Here is a 25180-nt window from a genome sequence, read left to right on the forward strand (position 1 = left end):
TTGCCTGCTCTCTTTTGCAGCTCTGGATCTGATCTGCCATCCGCCCTTCGTCCCTCCTCCTACAGGGGCCTATGTCATCCCTTGGCCGCTGAAAGTGATCATTGCCTGTCCTCAAATCCCTGCATCATCAAAAGCTCCCTCCCTAAGTGTGTCATAGGCTGGCAGGACATTGGCACCCAGAGTACTTGTTCGACAAGGTGGCAAGGGGCTGGAGCCACCTTCCTTCCTTGTGCATCCTTGTGCTCAAGTTGTTCAGGGAGGCGAAGGGAGGGGGGGGGGAGCGATGATATAATCTGGGCAGGTGGTGACAAGGATGAGACAGGACACACCTCAGAAGCCCAGCCTAGCGCAGACTGCCCGACAGCCAACGGGGACTGGGGTGCCTGGGATAGCTGATGAGGAGCCAGGCTTGGGGCAAGATGGACAGAAGTGTTGACGGAGGTACGGGAGAGGGCAGGGCCTCCTTGCTTGGCTGGACTAGCCCAACGGGAAGCCAGAGCTGGGAGGACCAGGCAGGGTGGAGAAGATGTCCAAGCATCTTGGGAAACAAATGTGCTTCTAAAGCGGATTCCATTCTGGGAGCGGCTCAAGGCTGAGTGATGGTGTGTCCTCCCATGCCTGTGATTTTTGGGGTTTGGGCAAGCCTGGGCAGGGGTCCCTCTCATGGCCAGGGCATCTGCTGTTCTAAAGCTGGAGCTGCCAAGCACCACTTGATCATTCCTGTCCCCGATGACTCTTGGTTCTCCTGTGGGTCACGGTGGAGAAGGAAGGTCAGACCTGCCAAAGAAATAGCTCAGTGTGTAGCCTTGTGAACCTCAAAGAGTATCTTTTTCTTTGTCAATCGTGGGGCTTGAACTCAGGGCCAGCGTGCTGTCCCTCAGCTCTTCAGTTCAAGACCAGCTCTCTACTCCTTGAGCCACAGCGCCACTTGCGGTTTTCTGGTGCTTCACTGGAGAGAAGAGTCTCACTAACTTTCCTTCCCCGGGGGTTGGCTTTGAACTGTGATCCTCAGATCTCAGCCTCCTGAATAGCTAGGATGACAGGCGTGAGCCACGGGCGCCCAGTCCTTCATTGGTTCTTACAAAAGCCCCATTTCACAGATAAGGAATTTTGGCTAACAGGGTTGATTTGTTCAGGGTTTATGAAGCAATCTCAAGGCCATTACTCTCAGTGAATGAGGCGGCCAGGATTTCATTCAATCTCCTGTGGTATGAGATACCTCCCTTGGGAGTGGTGTTCCTCCCCTGTAAATGTGGGCAGCTAGACAAGTCCTGAGTAGTCACTAGAGAAAAGGGCAAGTACTTGGCTGTGGGGAGGGAATAGAGACTGTGCTAAGGGTTAACTCCCATTTCTGCACCCGCTCTTGGAAAACGTGCTTGCCTCCACCCTTACTGCAGACAAAATCTAGCTGCTTGTTTGGAGAGCCTGAGATTAAACCATCCTTGCTTTGGGAACAAACGATGATTATATTAGCCTGTAATGACCATCTTAGCCTGAAACATGGAAGAATCTGGAAGTCATGATCCAGAAAAGAGAAATCCCTTTTTACAATTTTTATTTTAATTTTGACTAGTATTATCTTTTTTTGTCAGTCGTGTGGCTTGAACTCTGGGCCTGGGCGCTGTCCCTCAGCCCTTCAGCTCAAGGCAAGCACTCTACCACTTGAGCCACAGCACCACTTCTGGCTTTTTCTACTTATAGGGTGCTGAGGAATTGAACTCAGGGCCTCATGCATGCAAGGCAAAGCCACTCTACCACTGAGCCACCTTCCGAGTCCCAGAGAAAGCCTTTGACCTGGACAAATGGCCTTCCTTCTTCTGCTAGCTCCCAGGGAACTCCCGATTTCTTCTGCAGCTTTGCTTTAAACTCCCAATGCTTCCTAGTTGGCTTTCAAGGAGCTGCTCATCTTCCTCTCCCAGAACTTGAACTCTATGGTAGATGGTTTGAGAGGATATTTCTAGTATCTCCTCCCATCCCTATCCACTTGCCCCCTTTGCAACCTGACTCTGAGGGGCTTCTCCCACAAAGATCTGGGCTTGTCTATAACTTGCTTTGAGCCACTAGTATGCACTGGCTCAGTCCTTAGCAGGCCTTGTATGCAGCTTTTTCTCTTACCCTCTTTGGATCTCCTGAGCTACGTGTACCCATGTCAGCCCTGGTCTTCTAGAGCCAGAGAATCTGTGTGGTGCTATATGTGGCATCCCAGCCAAGATTGGCTGGAATACTGACTGTACACAGCTCCAAGAAATCAGACATATAATCAGGCCATCATGGATCTTCAAGTAAAGCTGCCAGTAGACTGCAGTCCAACTCTAATGCTCGATCCATGGAATTGGGAGCAAATACATTGGCTGTCGTAGGCCGCCACGTTTTGAAGTGGTGTGTCACACAGTAGTAGTAAATGGATACAGGATGGTTCCTAATTGTTGTAGACTGGATTGTCTCTCTCACAAGCAGATGGTTAGCTGGGAGCTGGTGGCTCATGCCTGTAAATCCTAGCTTCTCAGAAAGCTGAGATCTGAGGATCAAGATTCGGAGCCAGCTTGGTCAGGAAAGTTCCTTTAAGACTCTTATCTCCAGCCGGGCACCAGCGGCTCACACCTGTCATCCGAGCTACTCAGGAGGCTGAGATCTAAGGATCACAGTTCAAAGTCAGCCTGGGCAAGAAAGTCCATGAGACTCTTATTTATAATAAACCACTAGAAAACTGGCAGTGGCTCTGTGGCTTAAGTGGTAGAGCGCTCCCCTTGAGCTGAAGAGCTGAGGGACAGCATCCAGGCCAAGTTCAAGACCCATAACTGGCAATGCTCAAGCCCTGAGTTCAAGCCCCAAGACTGGCACACACACACAGAAGATAATAGTTATTCAAGTCCAAATTCTTCTTTGGATGGTGGTCATATGACCTTAGTTTCCTCCAATCTATGACAAGCCCTTAATCTTTCTTTGTCTCAAAGAATCTTAAGACTCATGGGCTGGGAAAGTAGCTCAGTGGTAGAGTGCTTGCCTTGCATGCATGAGGCCTTGGGTTCAATTCCTCATACCACATAAGCAGAAAAAGCCAGAAGTGACACTGTGGCTCAAGTGGTAGAGTGCTCGAGCTGAAGAGCTGAGGGACAGCGCCCAGGCCCAGAGTTCAAGCCCCATGATAAAAACAAACAAACAAACACCCCTTTAGACTTTTTAAGAGTGTTGGTTAGTTATTTTATAGAATGTCCCTCCACATTTTGGGGTTTATCTGAGGTTTGGTCATGATTAGATTGAGGTCATGCTTCAATCTAATGGGAGAAGGATACCACACAAATGGCGTAAGCTCTTCCAGTGTGTCACATACCGTATCCATGATGACCTTTTGTTTTTCCCTTCCTCCTCCTCCTCCTCTCCTCCTCCTCCTCCTCCTCCTCCTTCTCCTTCTTCCTGTGCTAATCCTGCTGTTCCAACTCAGGGCCTAGATGCTTTTGTGCTCAAAGCTAGCACTAGTCTGCTTGAGTCACAGCTCCACTTCTGGCTTTATCTGGGGGGATGGATGGGGAGGGTATTTATCGGAGATAACTGTCTCTCAGACTTTTCTTGCCCAGACTGGCTTTGAACCTCCACCCTCAGATCTCAGTCTCCTGAGTAGGATTATGGGGCAGGAGCTACAGGCACACGGGGCTTGTCATTCTGTTTTTATTACCGGCGCTATGAATTTTGGTCATTCGGTGAAGAAGTAGCTGGATTTCTCCCACAAAAATTGATTTAGGGAGAGTGTGTTCGAGACTTCGCGCCTGTTTCTTAAACTTTTACCCAGTAAGTTTAAGATCTGTGGGTGGATTTGGCCTTCAGAGAGCCCTAGCAGTTCTATTGTGACTTTGTTATTTCCTCATTCCTTCTGCATTCATGAAGTGACATTCCTCAGTAAGGGAGAGTCATTGCAAATACTTCTCTAGTGACCACAGCAGAGAGTTTTACCAAGATGCAATAAGATCGTAAAACAGGGTTGGCCTCCCTCAATCTGGGGTAGTCAGAGAACTCTTCTCTTAGAGGTGTCATTTATGTTTGCTCTGGAGGGGCCCAAAGAACCTGTCATGACCAAGGGGCTGGAGAGAGAAGGGGAGAGAATATTCCAGACAAAGGGAGTCGTGTACACAAAAGCTGACGGTATACAACAAGAACTGACCAAGGTGGCCTTGGTGGGGCTTGAAAGCCTGACCCACCCGGAGAAGCTTCATTATTGGAAGGGTGGCAGCTGTTCCAGAGAAAGCCACACCAAGTGGAAAGGAACGTGAAGCATGCTGGGAACTCCGAGGCTATGATTCCTGGGAGGGAAAAGCCAAGGCTAGCTCTTTAGGCTTGGCTAGCAGGGCAACAAATGCACTCTTGATAGACTCACTGCCTTGCTGTGATAAGGCTGGTGTGGAGGAGATTAGGAGGAATTCCTGCTGCATTCTAAGAGCTGGCAGGCAGGACCTTTGTCCTGACAGCTCCTCTGGGAAGCCATGCCCACTTTCCCTCTGCAGGTGTCTCTGTCCCATGGCCTTTGTGTTAGGACTGCACAGTTCTTACTGGCAGAGTCAAAGCCAGCGTGAGCCGGGCACCAGTGGCTCACGCCTGTCACCCTAGCTACTCAGGAGACTGAGATCTGAGGATCGTGGTTCAAAGCCAGCCCAGGCAGGAAACGCCATGAGACTCTGATCTCCAATAACCCACTCCGAAAAGCGGAAGTGGCACTGTTCAAGTGGTAGAGCACCCGCCTTGAGCTGAAGAGCTGAGGGACAGCACCCAGGCCCAGAGTTCAAGCCCCACAGCCGACTCAAAGATTGCATGTAGTTCAGGCCAGCACAGTCATAAAAAGCGAGGTGCTATCCCACAAATGACCTACACACAGAAAAGGATTGATGAAGTGACCTGCTTAGCAAATGCTTCCTTCCCCCTTCTTCCCCCTTCTTCCCTCTGTGTATTTCCCACTCCTCCCCTTTAGACTGGGACTTTTTTGAGTTTCCACTCATTGCCTGTTGCTCACCCAACGCTCACTCCCTGGACACAGGGACCAGGTTGCCTGACCCGAGCAATGTGGGCAGGTGCCTAGGCCAGAGTCTTTCTCACGGGGCTGCAAGGTTGTAGAAAGACAAACCACCCCGTTTCCTGGAGAAATAGCCTCAGCTTCCTCCCACTTCCTCCCATTGCGGGGTTTCTCCTTCTAAGAGAGGAAAAAAAGGGAGAATGGCTCCCGAAAATAACACGGCTGTGTCTCTGTCTGGCTCTGATCCTTGAGCTCTCTCTTGACTGAGCCCCTGTAACTGGTCCTTCAGACCCAAGTACCATCCAGGATGGCTGGGAACTCATGCCCTCATCAATTCTTCTGCCCTGCCCCTTCTCTGGCCTACTCCCAGAGGGAGCCTGAGGTTGGCACAGCCAGACAGGAGCGGCTCTCTTGCTGCGGGTAGAGGGAGTTCTGGTTCCACCTGCTATTCCCACAGCTGGGGCTGGTGGGAACCCATGGCCGCCATCAGTGTCTAGGCCCTGACTCAGGGGCCTGCCATGCAATGCAGCAGGGCTGGTTCTGGGCTTTTGCACACTCACCGCACCTGTTCATCCACCGCTCTTGGCTTGGCTTAGGCCCTCGGGCTCAGCTTCTCCTGCTCTGACTAGAAGACTCTGTCCATTGAGTCCCTTTCTTCCCCTCCCGTTTCCTGGAAAAAAAAAAAAAAAAGCAATACTGGGGATTGGCCAAGAAGGAGGGAATTGCAGGGGGCTGGGGGGGGGTCACTCATAAAAAAGTAACCCCAGTGGCTACTGTTCAGGCCTTGTTCAGGGCCATGTGTGGAGAGAGAGGGAAAGGGAACTAACCTCTAGGATAAATGAAGAAGGTCATGATGTCTGTGGCTTCCTTTATTTTATTTTTGGTCAGTCGTGGGGCTTGAACTCTGAGTCTGGGCGCTGTCAAGGTGAGTGCTCTACCACTTGAGCCACAGCACCACTTCCAGCCTTTTCTGTTTCTATGGTGCTGAGGAATGGAACCCAGGGCCTCAGGCATGCAAGGCAAGCACTCTACCACTGAGCCACCTTCCCCGCCGCCATGTTCCCTCTCTTTTTAAGCTAAAAGGGTTCCTGTAGTCTTCAGCCACTATCTTGGCTGAGGCTTGTAGCAGTTAGTCACTCTGCAAGCACGGAGTATTCGGGTATTTTGGCTGCAGAGGCAATGTGTTTCCACAGCGCACGGGTTGAGCAAGCAGCTGGGGCAGAGGAGAAGCTGGGCGGGGCTTCTAGAAGCTGGAAAAGAAGGCCAGACTGATGCAAGACACAAATCCGAACAGGGAAATGAGCCAGGTGCTTGCCCAACACCTTTGGAATGCGTCCCAGGTAGGAGCCTTTGCACTCGTCAAAGCCATTTATCTGAGGACAGATTGCCACACGGTTCAAAAGCCGATAGGTTCTGAGAGTGTGCAGAGGAAATGTGTGTCCCTATTACAATCGCGTGGCCCCTGTTACATTACGGTGGAGTGGCTACTCTGGTGGCTGGAGGCCAGAGGTCAGGGTGCAAAAAAAGGGCCAACCACAGGTCTGAATCCTGGCCCCATTGGACAGCTCTACTGTCCAAGCTCCTGTGGGGACATCCTCTTTTGTGGTATTTCTCCAAGATGAAACACTTCGTTGTCCTCCATCTCCCTCCAGCTCCAGGGCCTCACCTGGAAGAGACAAGAATAAATCCAAAGGCTGGGAAGGTGGCTCAGTGGTAGAATGCTCACCTCACATGCATGAGGCCCTGGGTTCGATTCCTCAGCACCACATAAGCCGGAAGTGGCGCTGTGGCTCCAGTGGTAGAGCACTAGCTTTGAGCTGAGGGACAGCACCCAGGCCCTGAGTTGAGGCCCCACAACTGACCAAAAAAAAAAAAAAAAAAAACAAATTATGGGCTCCTCCTAGAGCACCATCCCTGACGGGACACAGCACCCAGTGCCCCATGCAGATTTACTTGTCAAGATCCTGAAGCCATGTGCCCGGATATGCACTGGGACAAGGCTTTTCCAAAGCTCTAGATCATACTGCACTCTTTGTCTTACAAAGACTTCCCCCCGATTATATGAGGTCCAGGCCTCCCCAAACGGGACATACACCTGCCAATCCTGCTGTGCTCTGGAATAGTTTGAAGCAGACACTGTGAGCTTAGGGTGGGTGGAAAGCGAAGTTCATCGTATTGGCCTGTTGAATCCTCTGAGGGAGATGATTGAAGCAGATCAGGTGGTAGGGCCTTTGGTGAGGACATGTGGATGTGACTGCTAGCTTTGTGAAATACCACTGGCTTGCACATGCCCAAAGGCTGAATCATATGGAATGTGAATACCTCGGACGGGGAGCTCGGTTGTGACACTTAGTATCTCTGTTACACCCAGGCCTGTCGAGTCTAGGAGGCATTGATCTGGGACTTTGCCTTCTAACCAAGTTCCTCACCTGTATTGGAGTCAAGACAATGACCCTGCAAACAGCTGGGGTTTTGCGGGGGGTAGCGGAGTGGCTTTGGTTATCTCTGGGTGGTTTTAGGCCCCAATTAACTGACCCTGTCTTGGCAACATTTTACAAGCTCACCGACCTTGTAACCTGTCATGGGAGGTAAGTTAGCAATGATTAACTAGGAGGTGAAGACAGGAGAGGATCTAGGGCAGTTGCTCATAGCTCCTGAGCCAAGCTCCATGGATGGTGGGGAGGGGGGGTAAGGGGGGAGGGGGGAGGGCAGTGTGTCACACCTTCGAGCCACATCCCCAGCCCTGTTGGTGATGGTAGCGCTGGGGTAGGGCAGAGCAGGCGGGTGAGGCTTGACTCCTCAGAGAGGAACTTGGCCTCCAAAGAGTCCAGCCTGGGCCTTACCCCTCTACAGGTGCTGATGCACCTGGGACAGGAACACCTCCCTCGCCGGGACCTGCCCAACCTTTCCCAGCTTGCATTTGTACCATTTTCAGAAGCTGCACTTCAAAGTGCACAAGGAGTGGCCCATTCTACCCCTTCTCTGAGATCACCTCACTGGGAGGCATGGGGGCGGGGAGGTTGGCTAAAGAATCCCACAGGAGCTGGGAAGGTGGCTCAGTGGTAGAGCGCTTGCCTTGCTTGCATGCATGGGGCCCTGGGTTCCATTCCTCAGCACCACATAAGCAGAAAAAGTTGGAAGTGGCGCTGTGTGGCTCAAGTGGTAGAGCGCTCACCTTGAGCCGAAGAGCTGAGGGACAGCGCCCAGGCCCAGAGTTCAAGCCCCACAAGACACACACACCTACACCCTGTGCCCCACACAAAATAATTCCACGGGTGCACCAGGAAAAATGTGGTTGCTCCTGCTATCTTTCTCTGGTACACCTGCAGACTCATACACGTGCTGGATACATTGGGGTCAATTTCTTGATTCCACTGCCCCACCCCCCCATCTGTGCCAAAGGCATATACAAACATAAACTTGACATATTTACTACATCCACAGAATGTTTTCATTAAACAGTCCTTGGTCTAGGTTCTGGGGAGAGAGAGGGTCTTGTGGGACATAGTGTGGGGGGTGGGTAGCAGGGGACAGGCAGAGCTGAATGGGAATCTCTCTCTTTTTTTGTCGGTCATGGGTCTTGAACCCAGGGCCTGGGCGCTGTCCCTTAGCTCTTCAAACTCAAAGCAAGCGTTCTACCACTTGAGCCACAGCGCCACTTCCGGTTTTCTGAGTGGTTCATTTGAGACCAGAGTCTGACGGACTTCCCTCCCCGGGCTGGCTTTGAACCGTGATCCTCAGATCTCAGCCTCTTGAGTAGCTAGGATGACAGCTGTGAGCCATGGGCGCCCAGCTTTGGGAATCTCTTTGTAAGCCATTCTTTAGAACTCTCTGCCGGTCACTGTCGTTTGTTTTGGACACCAGGTGGGAGAAGGGAGCAGGTGTCCCATTATTCAGACTGCCTCCAGGCTTGGGGTCTCTGGTGAGGGACTCATCCATGCAGCTGAAACCTCAGTTGAGGGCTTGGTGGGGGTGGCCAGAGGCAAGACTGGAGGGTGGGTGAGCTCCCTGTCTCCTGCAAAGTTGCTGGAAAAAGTCCTTGAATGTTCTGAATTCCTGCACCTGCTCCACTCCATTCTTACGGGCATGCAGTCTGGCCAGAGGACTCCAGAATCTCAGCTTGGTTATGCATCAACACGGCTGTCCGGTACCCACCCCTGCCCGGAGGACAATTCTGGGGAGAGTAGCTTGCTGTCACACGTTCCATAACCTGTTTGTCCACATCCCCGCTGGGAATGCCAAAGCAAAGACGGAGGATGGCATTCTTGTTTTATTTGTTTGGAGCAATATACTTTTCCTGAGCTTCAGGAAAGGAAGGAGGTCAAAGAATGGGATCCACTGGGCTGGGAAGGTGGCTTACTGGTAGAGCGTTCACCTAGCATGCATGAAGCCCTGGGTTTGATTCCTCAGTACCATATGTATAACAAAAACCAGAAGTGGTGCTGTGGCTTAAAGTGGTAGAGCTCCAGCCTTGAGCAAAAGCAGCTCAGGACAGTGCCTGGGGCCTGAGTTCAAGCCCCAGGATGGACAAGAAAAAAAAAAAAGAATGGCATCCAAGCCAGGCACCAGTGGCTCACACCTGTAATCCTAGCTACTCAGGAGGCTGAGATCAGAAGATCACTGTTCAGAGCCAGCCTAGACAGGAACAGTTTTGTTTTTTTTTTCTTGTCAGTCATGAGGCCTAAGATCTGGGCCTGGGCGCTGTGCCTCAGCTCTTCAGCTCAAAGCGAGCACTCTACCACTAGAGCCACAGTGCCACTTCTGGCCTTTTCTGTTTACATGGTGCTGAGGAATCGAACCCAGGACCTCATGCATGCAAGCACTCTACCACTGAGCCACCTTCCCAGCCTCTTTCCTTTCCTCAGGACAAACTATTCCACTACCCACACGAAGACAATAGTGTCACATTGATTGGTGATTACAAGTAATGGTGGGTGTAGTCGGGCTTGGTGGTTTAGATGTTTGCAATCCCAGCATTTTGGGAGGCCAAGAATATTGGAAGGTTTGAGGACACCCTGTATATCTATCTATCTATCTATCTATCTATAGATAGATATATCTGCTCTTAAATAAAAAAAAAAGAGACACCATTTGTAATTTTTTTTTAATTAAAATACTGTTATACCCAGTGGACTGCAGCAGCAGTCCTGGTTCAGGGTAGCATTAACAAAAACGGCCATGTTTACATTTTAAATATTCATGATAACTTAAAAACATACAGACACACATCATGATCTTTGGCAGAAAATGTTCACAGCACACACACACACACACACACACACACACAAATACTTTAAAAGAAATACCAAATATTAATCCAAAATATATTAAGTTGCTTTTTTTTTCCTTTCACAATATTTTTGCCTTTTTTTTCCCTCCTGTTTTTTCTTCTTCTTTTGGTTTTTGTAAACAATGCACATGAACCAAATGTAGTTGTTTTTTTTTTTCAGCTTCAAACAGGGGTAGAGGAATTTTTTTTTTACAAAAAAAAAAATTATGCAGTTGTCCAGCAAATGCAAATATTTTAAAAAGGAAAACTTAAGAAACCGTCAGAATAGAACAGCACAGACAGAACTTAAAAACAGTAAAAGAGAAAAAATAAACACAAACATGAAAATCCAAAAGAAACAACAGCCACAATTAAGACAAAAACTGGTTAAAAACAACAACAAAACCCGCCGATTGCTCTTGGGACTGAAGTGGGGGATTTTATGATGTGAAGTAAAAAGTCACTGCTGCTGAAAATGAGAGGCTGTCACGTGGATACCACCTTCCTCATTCCCAGTGTTTACGTCTCTGCATCAGCCTGGGCTAGGGTAGCTTGAGGAGCCAGCCTCGTGGGTGCCATTTTTTTGGTCAGCCGTGGGGCTTGAACTCTGGGCCTGGGCGCTGTCCCTCAGCTCTTCAGCATTCTACCACTTGATCCACAGTGCCACTTCCGGTTTTCTGAGTGGTTGATTGGAGATCAGAGTCTCTCCGAGTTTCCTGCTCCGGCTGGCTTTGAACCGTGATCCTCAGATCTCAGGCTCCTGAGTTGCTAGGATGACAGGTGTGAGCCACTGGTGCCCGGTGAGGTTCCACTCTTAGAAAGACTATTTTGGACCACGTCTTGTAAGCTCACTGACAAATAATTTTCAACAGCACAAAAACCACAAAGTCCCGTTTCTTCAGAACTGGTGCTGGGTAAGGAACCCCCCAGGCTCCCAGATGGCCCGTTGTATGGTGGCTCATTTCATCTGGCTCAGTGTATCACCCAATCAACAGGATGTCCCAGAAGACAGGACCTGTGGAGTCACATGGAGAGAGGCTGGTGATGCCAAGTCACCTCGTTAACTAGGGCTCCACATGGAGGAGAAAAGCAGCTCCTATCTCAAGAATTAGCCAGCATCAAAATTCATGGGCCAAACATTCGAGGAAGAGGAGGAGGAGAAGTTGACTGGGAATCCAGTGAGAAAGAAAGTTTCCAGAACTGTGACAGCAGGGCTGGGCCACACAGCCCAGGGACATGAATCTGAACCAGCATGCTTCAATCTTCTGTTCCCGGAGAAAAGGGAACTATATACAAACTACGACTACACACGGTCCCCCGTACACCACACCAAGTGAAGGGCAGTGATGTCTGCAACACTCACGCCTTCGAAACAGTCTTCAAAATAGATTCAAGTCCCAGCGATCCCAAGAAAGCCACAAGGAACTGAACAGTGGGTGAGGTTGGCTGGTGCCAGTCTTGGGAATTGGCTTTCCAGACGAACACATTCCCCTCGTTCTCTCTCTATTGATGAACCGGCAGGGCAGGAGAGGCCTCAACTCAACTCCTTTCAACCATCCAGCTGGTGAAAGCCACATCTTCCTTCTTCCTAGGCGCCGGGAGAAGATGGCCTAACGGAGAGGAGTCTTCCAGAGTGCTGAGCTTGCTCAGCTCCTCTCTGCCCAACAACATTCCTCTCCCTGAGCTCCCAGGATTGGGACAGTCCACGGCCGAGGAAAAGTGGAGGAGAAGCCAGCAGTTGGAGGTGGGGGCGGCTGGAATGGCGGAGAATGGCAGTGATGAGGGCATGATTCGGGGTCCTCAAGAAACCCCTCCTCCTTCCTTTCAGATCAGAATCTCCACCATGTCTGACAGGTCCTGGACTCGGGATGAGGCTACGGAGTCTGGAGAGAGACAAGGACCGAGGTGTTAACAGCATTGCTTGATCTTAGCTCATTTGAACTCTGGACCTGGGCACTCTCCCTCAGCTCAAGGTGAGTGCTCTACCGCTTGAGCCATGGCACCACTTCCAGTTTTCTGAGTGGTTCATTGGAGATCAGAGTCTCACGGACTTTCCTGCCCGGGCTGGCTTTGAACTGTGATCCTCAGATCTCAGGCTCCTGAGTAGCTAGGATGACAGGCTTGAGCCACCGGTGCCTGGCTCCCTCTCGATTCTTGACCCAGACTACTAAGCTCCAGTGTGGAAGATGCATTTGTTCAGGACTCTGAACTGGTTGGAGGGCTTGAAAGAGCTGTATAGAGCTCTCCCAGCCCCACTCCAGCCTTCTCCTCCCCCCGCCCCCCAAGGCTGCAGAATTCCTCTCATGCCTGTGGTTTTCTGAGATCATGAGACACAGGCAAATATGCAAAGGCTAAATGTGAAAGGGAAGCTAAAAAAGAAAGGAAAAAAAAAGAAAGAGGTGGGGAGCCTTCTTCTCAAGTTTCTCCTTCCTGGACTTTTAAAAAACAGTCTCTCAAAATAACAGCATCATCAGGGTAACTTGCATCAGTATCAGATTTTTTTTTCTTCTGTCGGTCGTGGGGCTTGAACTCTGGGCCTGGGCGCTGTCCCTGAGCTCTCCAGCTCCAGGCGGGCGCTCTACCATTTGAGCCACAGCGCCACTTTCGGTTTTCTGAGTGGTTTATTGGAGGTAAGAGTCTCAGGGACTTTCCTGCCTGGGCTGGCTTTGAACTGCGATCCTCAGATCTCAGCCTCCTGAGTAAGCTCGCCTGATAGGCACCCGGCAGCTTTAAATTTTAGGCTGGCAATTGCGTATGTGAGGAAAAACGGTGGAGGAGGAGAGCTGGGGCCTTCCATGTAGCCTGACCTTCACCAAGGGCTTCCGACAACTGTCCTGGTGCTTCACACCGGCCTCGTATTCAGAGGTGTGCATCTTTGTAGCTCTCCCCTATTCAGCACCCCCCACCATAGTAGGTAGACAATGACCACATGAAGGATCCGGGGAGATAGGGTCTTGGTGTTCCTCTTTATACTCCAGTCCCCCCGCTCCCCGGTACACGGGCCGGGGAAAGTGAATGGCTTACCTAGAGAAGCTGTCCTCTGGCTATTGCTGCACCCCGAGAAGCTACTGGGTTCTGGAGCCAGGCAGGTGGGGGGGATGCTGTCCGGCAGGCCGTTGGTCTGGGTGCTGCCGTCTCGGCTCCCATGTTTGGTGTGAGTGGCAGGGGTGGCTGTGGCGACTGGTTCTTCCATGGGTGGTGCTCTGTCTGCGGGAAAGAGAGGAAGTCGGTGGTTACAACATGGCTTACAAGATGCGATTCCCCAATCAAGAGCTCCCCTGGAAAGTGAACCGGGGCCTAATGGACATCATGGGTGGCTCTTGATTTTTCAACTCCAATAAGACACCAAGGCTAACTGATTTCAGGTAGGAGTACCTATCAGGTCGGATTGGTCCCCGAATGTCTCGAATGGCGGGCTCCCTCTTTGTACATAACTCTTAGCTCAGGGGTCCTTGCTTAGGAGGAGACACCAGGGCTGGTCTAGAAGGCATACTTGGCCCAGGGAGTTTCGGATCTGGACGCTGTCCCTCAGCTCTTCAGCTCAAGGCTAGCGCTCTACCACTTGAGCCACAGCGCCACTTCCGGCTTTTTTCTTTTTGCTTACATGGTGCTGAGGAATCGAACCCAGGGCCTCAGGCATGCAAGGCAAGCGCTCTACCACTGAGCCACCTTCCCAGCTCCTAAGACATTGTTCTCTTTATCCCTTCCCCAGCTTCCTTCCTCCTCTTACCTCCCGTCAGCCGGGCTGACAGGTGCTCACTGACGGACTCAGGTCCTTGCCAGCCTTGAGTTCCCGCCGCCGCCGCTGCTGCTGCGAAGATAGATGGCACCGACTTGGCAGGCCGCAGGGACCCTTGTGTGGTCTTGCCGGGGTCTTTCCTGGAGCGCTGCTGGAGGACTTTGATGACGGCGTCCTTCTCCAAGATCTGGGCGTGGAGGACCTTCAACCTGAGGGAGAGAGCCATGCCCATAGGCTCAGCCCTACCCATGGGGCACCGCCCCCCGACACGCAGGTGAGAACCCTCCGCCCTTTCCCAGGATGAGACCAGGGGCCTTGCTGAGACATCACGGCAGCCCTGTCTCAGCTCAGGAAAGGGCAGAGCTCCAGGGAGGAATCACAGCCCTAACCCAGATGGTACCCAATGGCTCCCTAAGCCACAGTCTCCCGAGCTGTTGATCAGGAATGAAGGACGGGCGCCAAACCTGCTTTCCATCTCCTGGTGCCGGTGGCCACCCGAGAGCAGACCCTCGTTGAAGCTGCTGCTGGGTGAGGGCTGAGGGGAGTGGCGGATGAGCGTGGTGTCCCGCTGGGCGGCCGCCGTGGCGGCTGCGTCCATAGCAAACTGCCTCATGGCCCGCTCCTCCAAATACTTCTGCTCCCACTTCGTCATGTCGGCCTCCAGCGCCAGGATCTGCTCCTCCTTCTCCCTCAGTTGTTCGGACAGTCGCAGGGCACTGAGCTCTTGGGATCCACCATGGCTGCCTCCGCCGCCCCCGCTGCCACTGACACCACCAGGGGTGGTAGTGCTTGTCTGTCTCTGCAGAGCAAAGAATACCCTGGTCAAAGGAAGTCCACTGAGCCAGGCACCCGTGGCTCACGCCTGTCACCCTAGCTACTCAGGAGGCTGAGATCTGAGGATCGTGGTTCAAAGCCAGCCTGGGCAGGAAAGTCTGTGAGACTCTTCTCTCCAATAAACCACTTAGTGGTTTGGCGCTGTGGCTCAAGTGGTAAAGCACTCGCCTTGAGCTGAAGAGCTGATGGACAACGCCCAGGCTCAGAATTCAAGCCCCACCACCGACCAAAAAATACAAGGGTGGCCCACTGGTCTTTGATCTCACATAACGACGCTCACTTATACACCATGTTCAGAACACACACACACACACACACACACACACACACACACACACACACACACACAGCAAGAGTGGACAGCATGGATCCTAACAGCCTTCCTTTGAATCCTGTGGGCAGACACAAACACACACAGGGGACCACAAAAATGATTCTCCAAGCTGGGCGCCGGTGGCTCACGCCTGTAATCCTAGCTACTCAGGAGGCTGAGATCTGAGGATCGCGGTTCAAAGCCAGCCCGGGCAGGAGAGACTGTGAGACTCCTATCTCCAATAAACCACCAGAAAACCGGAAGTGGCGCTGTAGCTCAAGTGGTAGAGCGCTCGCCTTGAGCTGAAGAGCTGAGGGACAGCGTCCAGGCCCAGAGTTCAAGCCCCACGACCGACAAAAAAAAAAAAAAAAAAAAAATGATTCTCCAAACTGTGAATGGAGTGCGATCCATCATTATACCTTGTCTGGCACCGGTGGCTCACGCCTATCATCCTAGCTACTCAGGAGGCTGAGATCTAAGGATCACAGTTCAAAGCCAGCCCAGGCAGGAAAGTCCATGAGAGTCTGATCTCCCATATACCACCAGAAAACTGAAAGTGGTGCTGTGGCTCAAGTGGTAGAGCGCTCGCCTTGAGCTGAAGAGCTCAGGGACAGCTCCCAGGCCCAGAGGTCAAGCCCCAAGAGCAGCAGCAACAACAACACTTTAATAATAATAATGATCATTACACCTTGTCTCTGTGGACATCCTCAAAATCTCCCCCCAGCTCTGCCACCTGCCCAGGCCTCACCTGCTGCGCTCGCAGGGCCTTGAGCTCCTGCTCCAGGCGCGTGCGCAGACGCAGCTCCAGCTGCTCCCGCTTCTCGCAGGCAGCCTGCAGCTGCCCCAGGGCCTGCTGCAGCCGCTCCACCTTCTCCACGTAGGCCTGCTTCTTCCGCAGTTCTTCCTCGGCTCGGGCAGCCCGGCCCTGAGCGTTGCCCAGCGCCTGCTCCAGCAGCTCCGCCCGCCGCCGCTGGTCCTCGATGGCGCTGCGCAGCAGGGCCATCTCCCGCTCCAGCTTTTCCTGCTCCTGCTGCTGTTCGTAGCCTGCGGGGGGGAACGCAAGGGGCTCAGTCAGTGATGGCGATCCTGCTTGCTAATCCTATACCTGCTGGACCACCGAACTCCCTTCTCCCAGTTCCTCCAGGTTGGCCTTCATCTTATGTGGGGGGGGGGTGAGGGGGGAGAAGGAAGGGCAGAGGTTTAGGAGGTGAATGGGGCTGCCACATGGACCCACACTACATGGTTCTGCTCTGACGTCCCAGGTCCCAGTCTATGCTTGGTTGTGGTGATGTGAGGCCACTGGCCACCGTGGTGGGTTCCCCCAAAGTGGACTCTGGGGCTCGTTTTGCAGGCCCAAGCCGTATCCTGTTCCTTCTATGGTTTGGGGACCCAGATCTGAATGCCCAGGTTTCTAGAGAAATGCCAACTGCAGCCCAATGGAAGGAAAAAAGAAACACACACACACACACACCAAAAAACCAACCATCTATTGTCCAATGGGGGCAAAGCTGGTGAGCCAGCTTCCCAAGGAAGGTAGGCCTGAGCCAGGGGGTCAGGGTGGGATTTGTGATAGTGCTATCTGACTGCAAGATGAGGAGGAGGAGGGGGGGGAGGAGAAGAGAAAGAGGAGGAAGAGGGAGGAAGAAGAAGTGTGGAAGTAGTAGAGGAGCAGGAGAGGAGGAAGAGGAGAGGGAGAGGAGGAGGAGAGGGAGAGGAGGAGGAATCAGCCTGAGATATCTGGCTTACAGAGCTAGCTGTTATGCAGTTAAGTGTAGCTACTTGGGTTTCTTTAGCTCCTTGGGTGGTAGAGCCAGTGGACCCAGCCTTCTGTTCTAGAAACTTCCTGTAGCCTTGTATCACTTCTAACACCAAGGGGGTGGGGAGGGTTTCCAAGCAACTACGCATTCCTGGAGGGGGGGGGGCTACAAGATGCTTCATAGAAGGAAAGGTGGCGTGGGGGGGGGGATCCTCCACCTCACCTCCAAGTTCCAGCCCCAGGAGGGGCCAGAGGGCAGTGGGGTGTGGTGTGTGTGTGTGTGTGTGTGTGTGTGTGTGTGTGTGTGTGTGTGTGTGTGTGTGTGTGTGTGTGTGTGTGTGTGTGTGTGTGTGTGTGTGTGTGTGTGTGTGTGTGTGTGTGTGTGTGTGCCAGGCCCAGAGCAGAACAGCCTGGCAGCCCTAGAATGTCAGGCACTCAGATCATCCGTGGCTGGAGATTAATGGCTCCAAGGAGAAGCCAAGAACAGCTTGGTGCTAGCTAGCTAGCTAGCTCCCCGGGGAGCGGAAATGCCGACTCCCCTCCCCCCCCCAGCTCCCCTTCCACAGGCATCCAGAAACCAGCCCCCCCCCCCCCCCCCCGTCCCCCAAGACTTCCTTTTTTTCACTGAACTAAGCTCTGCAAACTGACTCAGAGCCAGGCCTCCTCCAGTCGGGTTTCCCCTCCCAGCAGCCTCTTCTTTCCAGACTCTCAAACACATCAACCCTCTTTTCTTCCCTCACTCCCACCCCTCATCCAGAGACCCGTCAGCCACTTGATATCTCAAGCCCACCCCCAATCCCTCAAGTACAGACTAACTTACTTCTCCCCCAATCTACCCGTCTTGTGAAGTGCTTTGACTCCCATTCCTTGCCTGAAGCTTGTGATCAGGACTGAGTTTCTCCTTGGGAAGAAGTTGCTCTCCCACTTCTGGATACCCCTTCACCGGCCACACATTACACCCCCCACCCACAATAGCAGGAGAGAAGCCAGCTCCTGCCTTCGGCTTATTATCCCTCTCTCCTGCTCTCTCCAGGCCACTGCTAGGGTCTGCTCCCACCAGCCCAATGCCCGGTTTGGCTTCAAGAACAAGAAGCCGGTGGCTCACGCCCGTCATCCTAGCTATTCAGGAGGCTGAGATCTGAGGATCACGGTTCAACGCCAGCCCGGGCAAGGCAAGTCCGTGAGACTCTTATCTCCAATGAACCACCAGAAAACCGGAAGTGGCACTGTGGCTCAGGTGGTAGAGTGCTCACCATGACCTGAAGAGCTGAGGAATAGCATCCAGGCCCCGAGTTCAAGCTCCTCAACCAACAACAAAAAAGACTAGTGAATACACTAGTCTTCACCGATGCCAGTACTCCAGTCTTGACAGGAGAGCGTCCCCAACCCTTTCCTTTAGACTGTAACCATTTAGTGTAAACCTGTACCCCCTTTGCAAGGAGAGGGGGGGCAGATCTCCCCATCCAGAGGGGTCACAGTGGTCCCATTTCCGCCCACTGCTGGACTTCTTTCTACTCACTTTGAGCAAGCAGCTTGGCCACCATGTCCTGACTGCCGGCTTGGGCTTCTTGAGTCTTGCTCGCCAAATGGCGGTTTGCAGATTCTAACCTCTCTATTTCCAAATGAAGAAGGAAAAGATGTTTTATTAGTAAAGGGGGGGGGGCGCTGTCTGTGAGCTTAGCACGTTTTGAGCCGGGCTTGGGGAGTCGATCTCACAAAACACAGAGGAGACCAGCACATTCTGGCCTCTGGATCAGTATGTGGCTTACGTTCTGAATCTCCTCTAGCCTGGAGACTCCAAACCTCTCCAGATGATTCCCCAGGCTCCCCGGACCCGCACATGCGGCTCTCACCTCTCAGATCGCGGTTGAAGTCCTGAAGCCTTCTCATTTCACTGTCCATCTTATTCCGCATGGTTTTCTCCAGGGCTTCGCGTTTGGAAGAGGCCCGGGTCAGGCTCTCATGAGCCTCAGACAGCCGCTGGATTTCGTTCTCGAGCTGCAAGGGGCAGAGAAACAAGTTGGAGAAAGGGAAGGATTCTAGGCAGGGCTGCCACTTCTCAGCAGAAGAAAGAGGATGAAAAAGAAACAAAAAGCCGGGTGCCAGGTGGCTCACGCCTGTCATCCTAGCCACTCAGGAGGCTGAGATCTGAGGATCGTGGTTCAGAGCCAGCCCTGTGAGACTCTGATCTTCCATGAACCACCAGAAAACTAGAAGTGGTGCTGTGGCTCAAACAGGACTGGACCCTTACTGAATTTAAAGACAGGAACCCTCCAAATGGCTGCTCTAGGGAGACTAGCCAGAGATTTCCTATTTCCTGTGTCCAGAAAGAGGCATGCTACTACTTCTAGCTGGCAGCTAGTGAGAAATCAAGAGGTACAAAGGACCAGGAGTCGGGCACGTTCCAGGCGGTGGCATCTAGGTTGAACACCTGAGGCCAATCATGGGAAGGGTGTGTGTATAAAGCATCTACTAATGCCCGGCCAGGAGCATTCGCTCCACACACACACACATCCCCCCAAGACATAGTCCTCTACAGAGAGATCTACAGCTCCCCCTCCCGCTTGGCAGCCACAGGTCCCGCACGTGCTTCTAGCTGGCTTGGCATGCCAACAAGTCATTCCCTCCTCAATACCCGCCCTCCTCAAAAAAGGGAGGAGCTTTCTCTCTGGCCAGAGTTGGCCTAGGAACAGACTGGCTGTTGTGTGGGGGGACACAAAGGGCTCTCTGTGGGAGGTGTCTCTGGGAGGAGGGGGCCTTTGCAGGGTGAAGGTGCTAGCTGGTGAATGAGCTCTTTCTAACTGCCACTAAACAGCAACTGCTCCTGCTGCTGGCCTGGAGGTCTCTCAGCTGTTCGCCAGTTGTCTAGAATCAACTTGGGAGGAGGGATAAAGCAGACTGGGGAGGGGGTGGGGGGCAGGCAAGAAGGATGGTACAAAATCCAGCCAGATATATAGGCTTTCCGGCTTCTCTGCCACCCTCTTATTCCCCACTCCGCCCCGTGCACTGCCCATCACCCCCAAGGCTGCCCCCCCCTTTTATTTTGGGTCAGTCGTGGGTCTTGAACTCTGGGCCCGGGTGCTGTCCCTCAGCTCTTCAGCTCAAGGCCAGCACTCTACCTCTTGAGCCACAGCGCCACTTCCGGCTTTTTCTGCTTAGGTGGTCCCAAGGAATCGAACCCAGAGCCTCATACGTGCGAGGCAAGCGCTCTACCACTGAGCCACCCTCCCAGCCAAAGGCAATCCCCGCTTTACAAGGTTTTACCTTCTCAATGCGGCCTGCTTTCTCCGCAGAACTCTCCAGCTCCCTCTGCAGCCTCTCATTGTCCCGCTGCAGCCTGGCGTTTTCCCTCAGAAGAGCCTCCATCTGGGCCAGGTGGGCACTGCCCGGGGTGGCCGAGGCGGCCTGAGCACCGGCGGACCCTTCTGCGGCGGGTGGACTAAGGAAGCCCAAGGGGCCATGGTTAAGAGTGGCTGGGTGTGGGGGTGGGGGAGGCTCGTGGGGCTGCTGCAGGTACTGGTACTGCTGCTGCTGAAGGAACACGGGAGGCACGTGGGCCTGCAAGATCCTGGAACAGAAGAGGAATGGCTCAGAGAAACCACAGATGGCTCAGGCCTGCCATCCTAGCTATTCAGGAGCACTGAGATCTGAGGATCACAGTTCAAAGCCAGCCCGGGCAAGAAAAGCTGTGACACTTTTATCTCCAATGAACCACTCAGAAAACCAGAAGTGGCGCTGTGGCTCAAGTGGTAGAACACCCACCTTGAGCTGAAGAGCTGAGGGACAGCGCCCAGGCCCAGGGTTCAAGCCCCACGACTGACAAGATAAGTAAACAAATGTACCCATGACCCTCCTTACCAATGGGAAGTGCTTTGGGGATCCGACAGCCCCATGGAACGTGACTGACCACACACTGTCTTGTGGAACATGGGGCCATTTGTTACCAGGCCCCCAACAGCCGCACTGTGACTGTTACAAACCACCAGTTCCAGGTCTGCAAGCGCTTAGGTTTTCTCTTTCCTTCTTATTTCAGGTTCTGTGACCCCCAACCCCTCCCTCCAGCCTCAATCCCCAAACTATGTTTCGAAGACTCCAGTTAAGGTTCCACCACTGAGACAAAATGTCTGTCTCTGTACCAACACCTCTGCCCCATGTCGCCTTCCTTCTCCTAAGTCAGGGTCTCCAGCTACAAGTATTAAGCCCGGCAAGGTTTCAGGAAGGCTCTCCTGATCATGCCAGGTCCACCTCTACACCTATTTGTTGGGACTCTTCCTCTCCGTTTTATTTTATTCCTGGTACCGAGAGTAGTTGCAGAACAGGGCTTGTCCAAACTCTCTCTTCCCTGAAAAGCCATGGCCATTTTCCAGGTGGCTTCAGAAACTTGCGGTGAGGCCAGACACAGATCCAAGTGGCATTCTTGGGGTGGGGGTGGGGGTATGACTTAGCTCCAAGGAAGAATAACCTCTCCTTCCCTTTCACACTTGCTTTCCCTTGTTCTACCCTTCCCCCCCCCACCCTTTTTGTTCCACCCTACAGTCTACTTCCTGGACTCCGTATTATCTTTTCCTGACAGGGTTGCTACTCCAGGCTTGGTCCAAAAGAAGAAGCCGCGACTCAGCTTCCGAAACGCTTCTCGACCAGTGCTGAGAGGGGTGATAAGGGGGTGGGGGTGTCTGGAGAAAACCCAGGGAAGGTGACACCCCCTTTCCCCCACCCCAAGCCTCCATGCCGGTGAGATCACGTCACTTATTTCTCATCACTCTGTTTCTGGAGAGCAAGGGGAAGAAGGCCAAACGGTGGGAAAGTAAGTGACTAAATGACGCCCCAGCAGGCACGCCAAGACCCAGACTGCGACCTTGAACTGCCAGAGGAAGGAGGCTTGCCCATCCTTGGGTGCCTCTGATAGTGGTGGTGTTGGTGTTGGTGTGTGTGTGTGTGTGTGTGTGTGTGTGTGTGTGTGTGTGTGTGTGTGTGTGTGTGTGGTGGTATTCCAGAACCTTCTGCGGCACTATTCCTCAGCTTTTCAGCTCAAGGAGAGCACTCTACCACCTGAGCCACGGCGCCATTTCTGGCTTTTTTCCCCCCTGCTTAGGTGGAATCAAACCCAGGGCCTCATGCATGCAAGGCAAGCACTCTACCACTGCCCTGCTTAGGTGGAATCAAACCCAGGGCCTCATGCATGCAAGGCAAGCACTCTACCACTGAGCCACCTTCCTGGTCCCAGCAATCGCTCTTAAGACCCCCCCCCTCCCCAGAAAGAGTCTCATTACACCGTACGGCAAGCTGGGTATCCATCCACGTGACTTGAATGCCACAGCTAAGCAGACAGTGGAGGTTGACCACCCAGTGAAAGCAACCATGCTAAAAAGAGTCCCTCTATCTTCCAGCTATCTGTGTACCTTTCCCAGGAAAGGAGGAGTTGATGTGGCAACCTTTGGAGCTGGTGTGTATATGGGGGGGTAGAGAGGGGAAGGGTGGAGTGCGATGGGAAATCTGGCCAACTTGGATCTTAGATGTATGACCTTTAGGCTCTGCTGCTCCCCTCCCCCCACCCTAGGACATTACATTGGAAGGAAGCCAAGAGCTTGAAAGATCAAGTCCCGTGGCTCACGCCTGACATCCTAGCTACTCAGGAGGCTGAGATCTGAGGATCACGGTTCAAAGCCAGCCGGGGCAGGAAAGTCCCTGAGACTCTGATCTCCAATGAACCACTCAGAAAACCGGAAGTGGTGCTATGGCTCAAGCAGAAGAGCACTCGCCTTGAGCTGAAGAGCTGAGGGACAGCGCCCAGGCCCAGAGGTCAAGCCCCACGGCCTGACAAAAAGAAAAAGATCAAATCCCCTTACCTGACTTCTGCATGCTGGAAATGCGGACTCCCTCGAGCTCGGTATCTGGGGTCGGTGAGGGCGGTGGTTTCCTGGGCGACCACAACGTGTGGGTATTGAGGTGGGGGCCCACGGGGTTCTGGCCCTTCCGCAGGGGGACCCCGGAGTGCTGGGCCCTGTTGGCTGCGGGCCAGCTGTGGGAAGCTGTGGGAGGAACTCATGTGGCTGGGAGCCCGGGCACCATTCCTCTCCAGAGACAGCTGCAGGAGCCTTTCACTCAGGGAGCGCACGTGTCCGTGTCTCAGGTCCCGCAGGGCCTCGTCTTGTCTCCGGCTCCCACCGGGAACACCCCGAGGATCCCGATCCCCGGCATGCAGCCGGGGCCCAGCCTGCTGGGCCGCGTAGTACTGAGAGTGGGCTTTGGCCTCTTCATAGGTAGGCAGCTCCTCGCCTTTGCTGGGCTGTGGGCACAGCCCATAGAGATTATTCTCTGCCAGGTGGGGCTCGGTACCCTGATGCTCTTGGCCTTGGGGCTCCTGCCTGGTGGCCTGCTGAAGGCCCTGGTTGTCCTCGGGCGCCATGACTTCTAGGGAGGCCTGGGGGCTCCCCGAGCTGCCAGCTCCAGCCCCACCCCTCAGGGCCTGCTGCTGAATGGCCAGCAGCGTGCGGGTCTCAGTCAGGTTGCCGTAACGCAGCTGCTCCTGGATGAGCCGGTGCAGGACGGTCCCCGAGGGGTCTTCTAACGTCCTCATGCTTCCGCTGCTCATATACGACTACCTATAAGGATGAGCTTACACCTGGCCCTAGAGCACCTGGAGAGAGAGAGAGAGAGAGAGAGAAAGAGAGGATGATCAGTGGAGGCACGTGGAAAAGTGAAGGACTGTTCTATCACACGCTGGTTGAAAGCCCAAAGATTTTGATGGAGGTTGGGGTGTGTGGGTGTCTCACCCCACCTGAGCTCAGGGGCCGGTGCTGACTCAGACTTCTGAGCCTTGGTTCCTTCCCCCACCCCTTAAATAAAACAAAAACAAAAGGAAGCCAAACACTGGTGGCTCACCACTATATAACCCTAGCTCCTCAGGAGGCTGAGATCTGAGGATCGAGGTTCAAAGCCAGCCCAGGCAGGAAAAGTCCATGAGACTTCTCATCTCCAATGAAACCAATAAGAAAACTGGAAGTGGTGCTGTGGCTCAAGTGGTACAGTGCTAGCCTGGAGCAAAAAAAAAAAAAAAAAAAAAAAGCTCAGGCCCTGAGTTCAAGCCCCATGACCAACAAAACAAAAACAAAAGGAAAAGCCAAACACAGCAGCTCACACTTGTAAGCCTGGCTATTCAGAAGGCTGAGATAGGAGGATCCAGATTTGAAGCCGCTGTGGGCAGACAAATCCAAAAGCCTCTTCATTTCCAACAAACCAGCCAAAAATAAAATCCAAAAACGTGACTCAAGTGGTAGCCTTGGGTGCAAAAAGCCCTGACTGAGTTCACATGACCCACACACAACTAAACCGGAAAAGTACTGCCGAGAATGTAGTTGAGAATTAAGAAGCGGTGACTTTTGAGCTCCCGTTAGCTATAAATCCCTGGCAAATGACTACCATCGCAATGATATTCATGAAGACTCACTAAACCCAGAGAACTACGACAGCCAACCAGACAGAGGCAATCTAACAGAAACCACCGTCTCCACAGCCGGCCACCCCATCCATCAGTCTGATGTGGTGAACTCCAGCACAGGCCTAGCTCAGATCTAACTGCTTAGCTGTTCCTAAGTAGGGGTGAACAGGACCCCAGTTTATTGACAACACGTGATGAAAAAGAACCAGAGCACAAAATGCTCCCTCCCCACCAGTTCCGAGCCCTGCAGATCTAAAACACCCTCTTTACAGCCCCCGGGTCTCCATTTCCCTCAAGGGCTGCAGGTAGATTGGAGACACCTTGTTCTTCATGACCCTCTGAAGACTCAACCTGACGATCCATCGGCTTTGTGAGGCTGGGCATACACCGAGGTGAGTAGCCCGTCACCTAGCGCGCGCGCGCTGTAACTGCACCTGACACCCAGGGACAGAGAGAGCCGACTGGGGAGGAAAGTCTGATGGATCGTCTTCTTTCTGCAAGACTGGCTATTTGGGGGGGGGGGGGGAGCATCCTGACACCAGTAACCACCAGTTGGACCAACTGGAGAGAGATAAGAGGATTGGTAGGAGCTGAGGAGGAGGATGAGATACAGGGGAAGCCAAACAAGATACCACACCGCTGCAAGGCCATGGCAGGTCCGGTGTGGTGTTACGGGGAGGGGGGTGTGTGTGTGTGTGTGTGTGTGTGTGTGTGTGTGTGTGTGTGTGTGTGTGTGTGTGTGTGTGTGTGTGTGTGTGTGTGTGTGTGTGTGTGTGTGTGTGTGTGTGGTGTTGTGTTACGGGAAGGTGTGTGTGTGTGTGTGTGTGTGTGT

General features: G+C 53.0%; 2 protein-coding genes and 1 long non-coding RNA gene across 4 annotated transcripts in view; 1 reads left to right on the forward strand and 2 right to left on the reverse strand.

The window, feature by feature from the left end:
- Positions 1-517: 517 nt before the first annotated feature.
- On the reverse strand, positions 518-5990 carry LOC138815897 (uncharacterized). The gene is made up of 3 exons (XR_011368521.1): positions 5827-5990; positions 5560-5669; positions 518-777 (listed from the first exon to the last, which is right to left on the reverse strand). It is a non-coding gene; the product is annotated as an uncharacterized lncRNA (long non-coding RNA).
- A 4094-nt stretch (positions 5991-10084) lies between these two features.
- Amotl2 (angiomotin like 2) overlaps positions 10085-25180 on the reverse strand; it is a 16592-nt gene continuing 1496 nt past the window's right edge. Inside the window, exons 2-11 of one of the 2 annotated variants that reach the window (XM_070005445.1) lie at positions 23793-23945; positions 22757-23547; positions 20175-20478; positions 18764-18908; positions 18430-18522; positions 15903-16198; positions 14472-14806; positions 13999-14216; positions 13293-13475; positions 10085-12151 (exon numbers count right to left, since the gene is read on the reverse strand). In XM_070005445.1, coding sequence (XP_069861546.1) covers positions 12093-12151; positions 13293-13475; positions 13999-14216; positions 14472-14806; positions 15903-16198; positions 18430-18522; positions 18764-18908; positions 20175-20478; positions 22757-23502 — 2379 coding nt within the window. In that variant the 5' untranslated portion in view covers positions 23503-23547; positions 23793-23945 and the 3' untranslated portion in view covers positions 10085-12092. The remainder of the gene's footprint in view (positions 12152-13292; positions 13476-13998; positions 14217-14471; positions 14807-15902; positions 16199-18429; positions 18523-18763; positions 18909-20174; positions 20479-22756; positions 23548-23792; positions 23946-25180) is intronic. The other variant, XM_070005444.1, reaches the window with a different exon arrangement.
- LOC138815915 (uncharacterized) overlaps positions 24998-25180 on the forward strand; it is a 1714-nt gene continuing 1531 nt past the window's right edge. Inside the window, exon 1 of the mRNA XM_070005294.1 lies at positions 24998-25009. Within this exon, the coding sequence (XP_069861395.1) occupies positions 24998-25009 (12 nt within the window). The remainder of the gene's footprint in view (positions 25010-25180) is intronic.

This window comes from Dipodomys merriami, unplaced genomic scaffold, assembly GCF_024711535.1.
Source record: "Dipodomys merriami isolate MVZ:Mamm:240054 unplaced genomic scaffold, mDipMer1.0.p SCAF_68, whole genome shotgun sequence".
Taxonomy (NCBI): Eukaryota; Metazoa; Chordata; class Mammalia; order Rodentia; family Heteromyidae; genus Dipodomys; species Dipodomys merriami.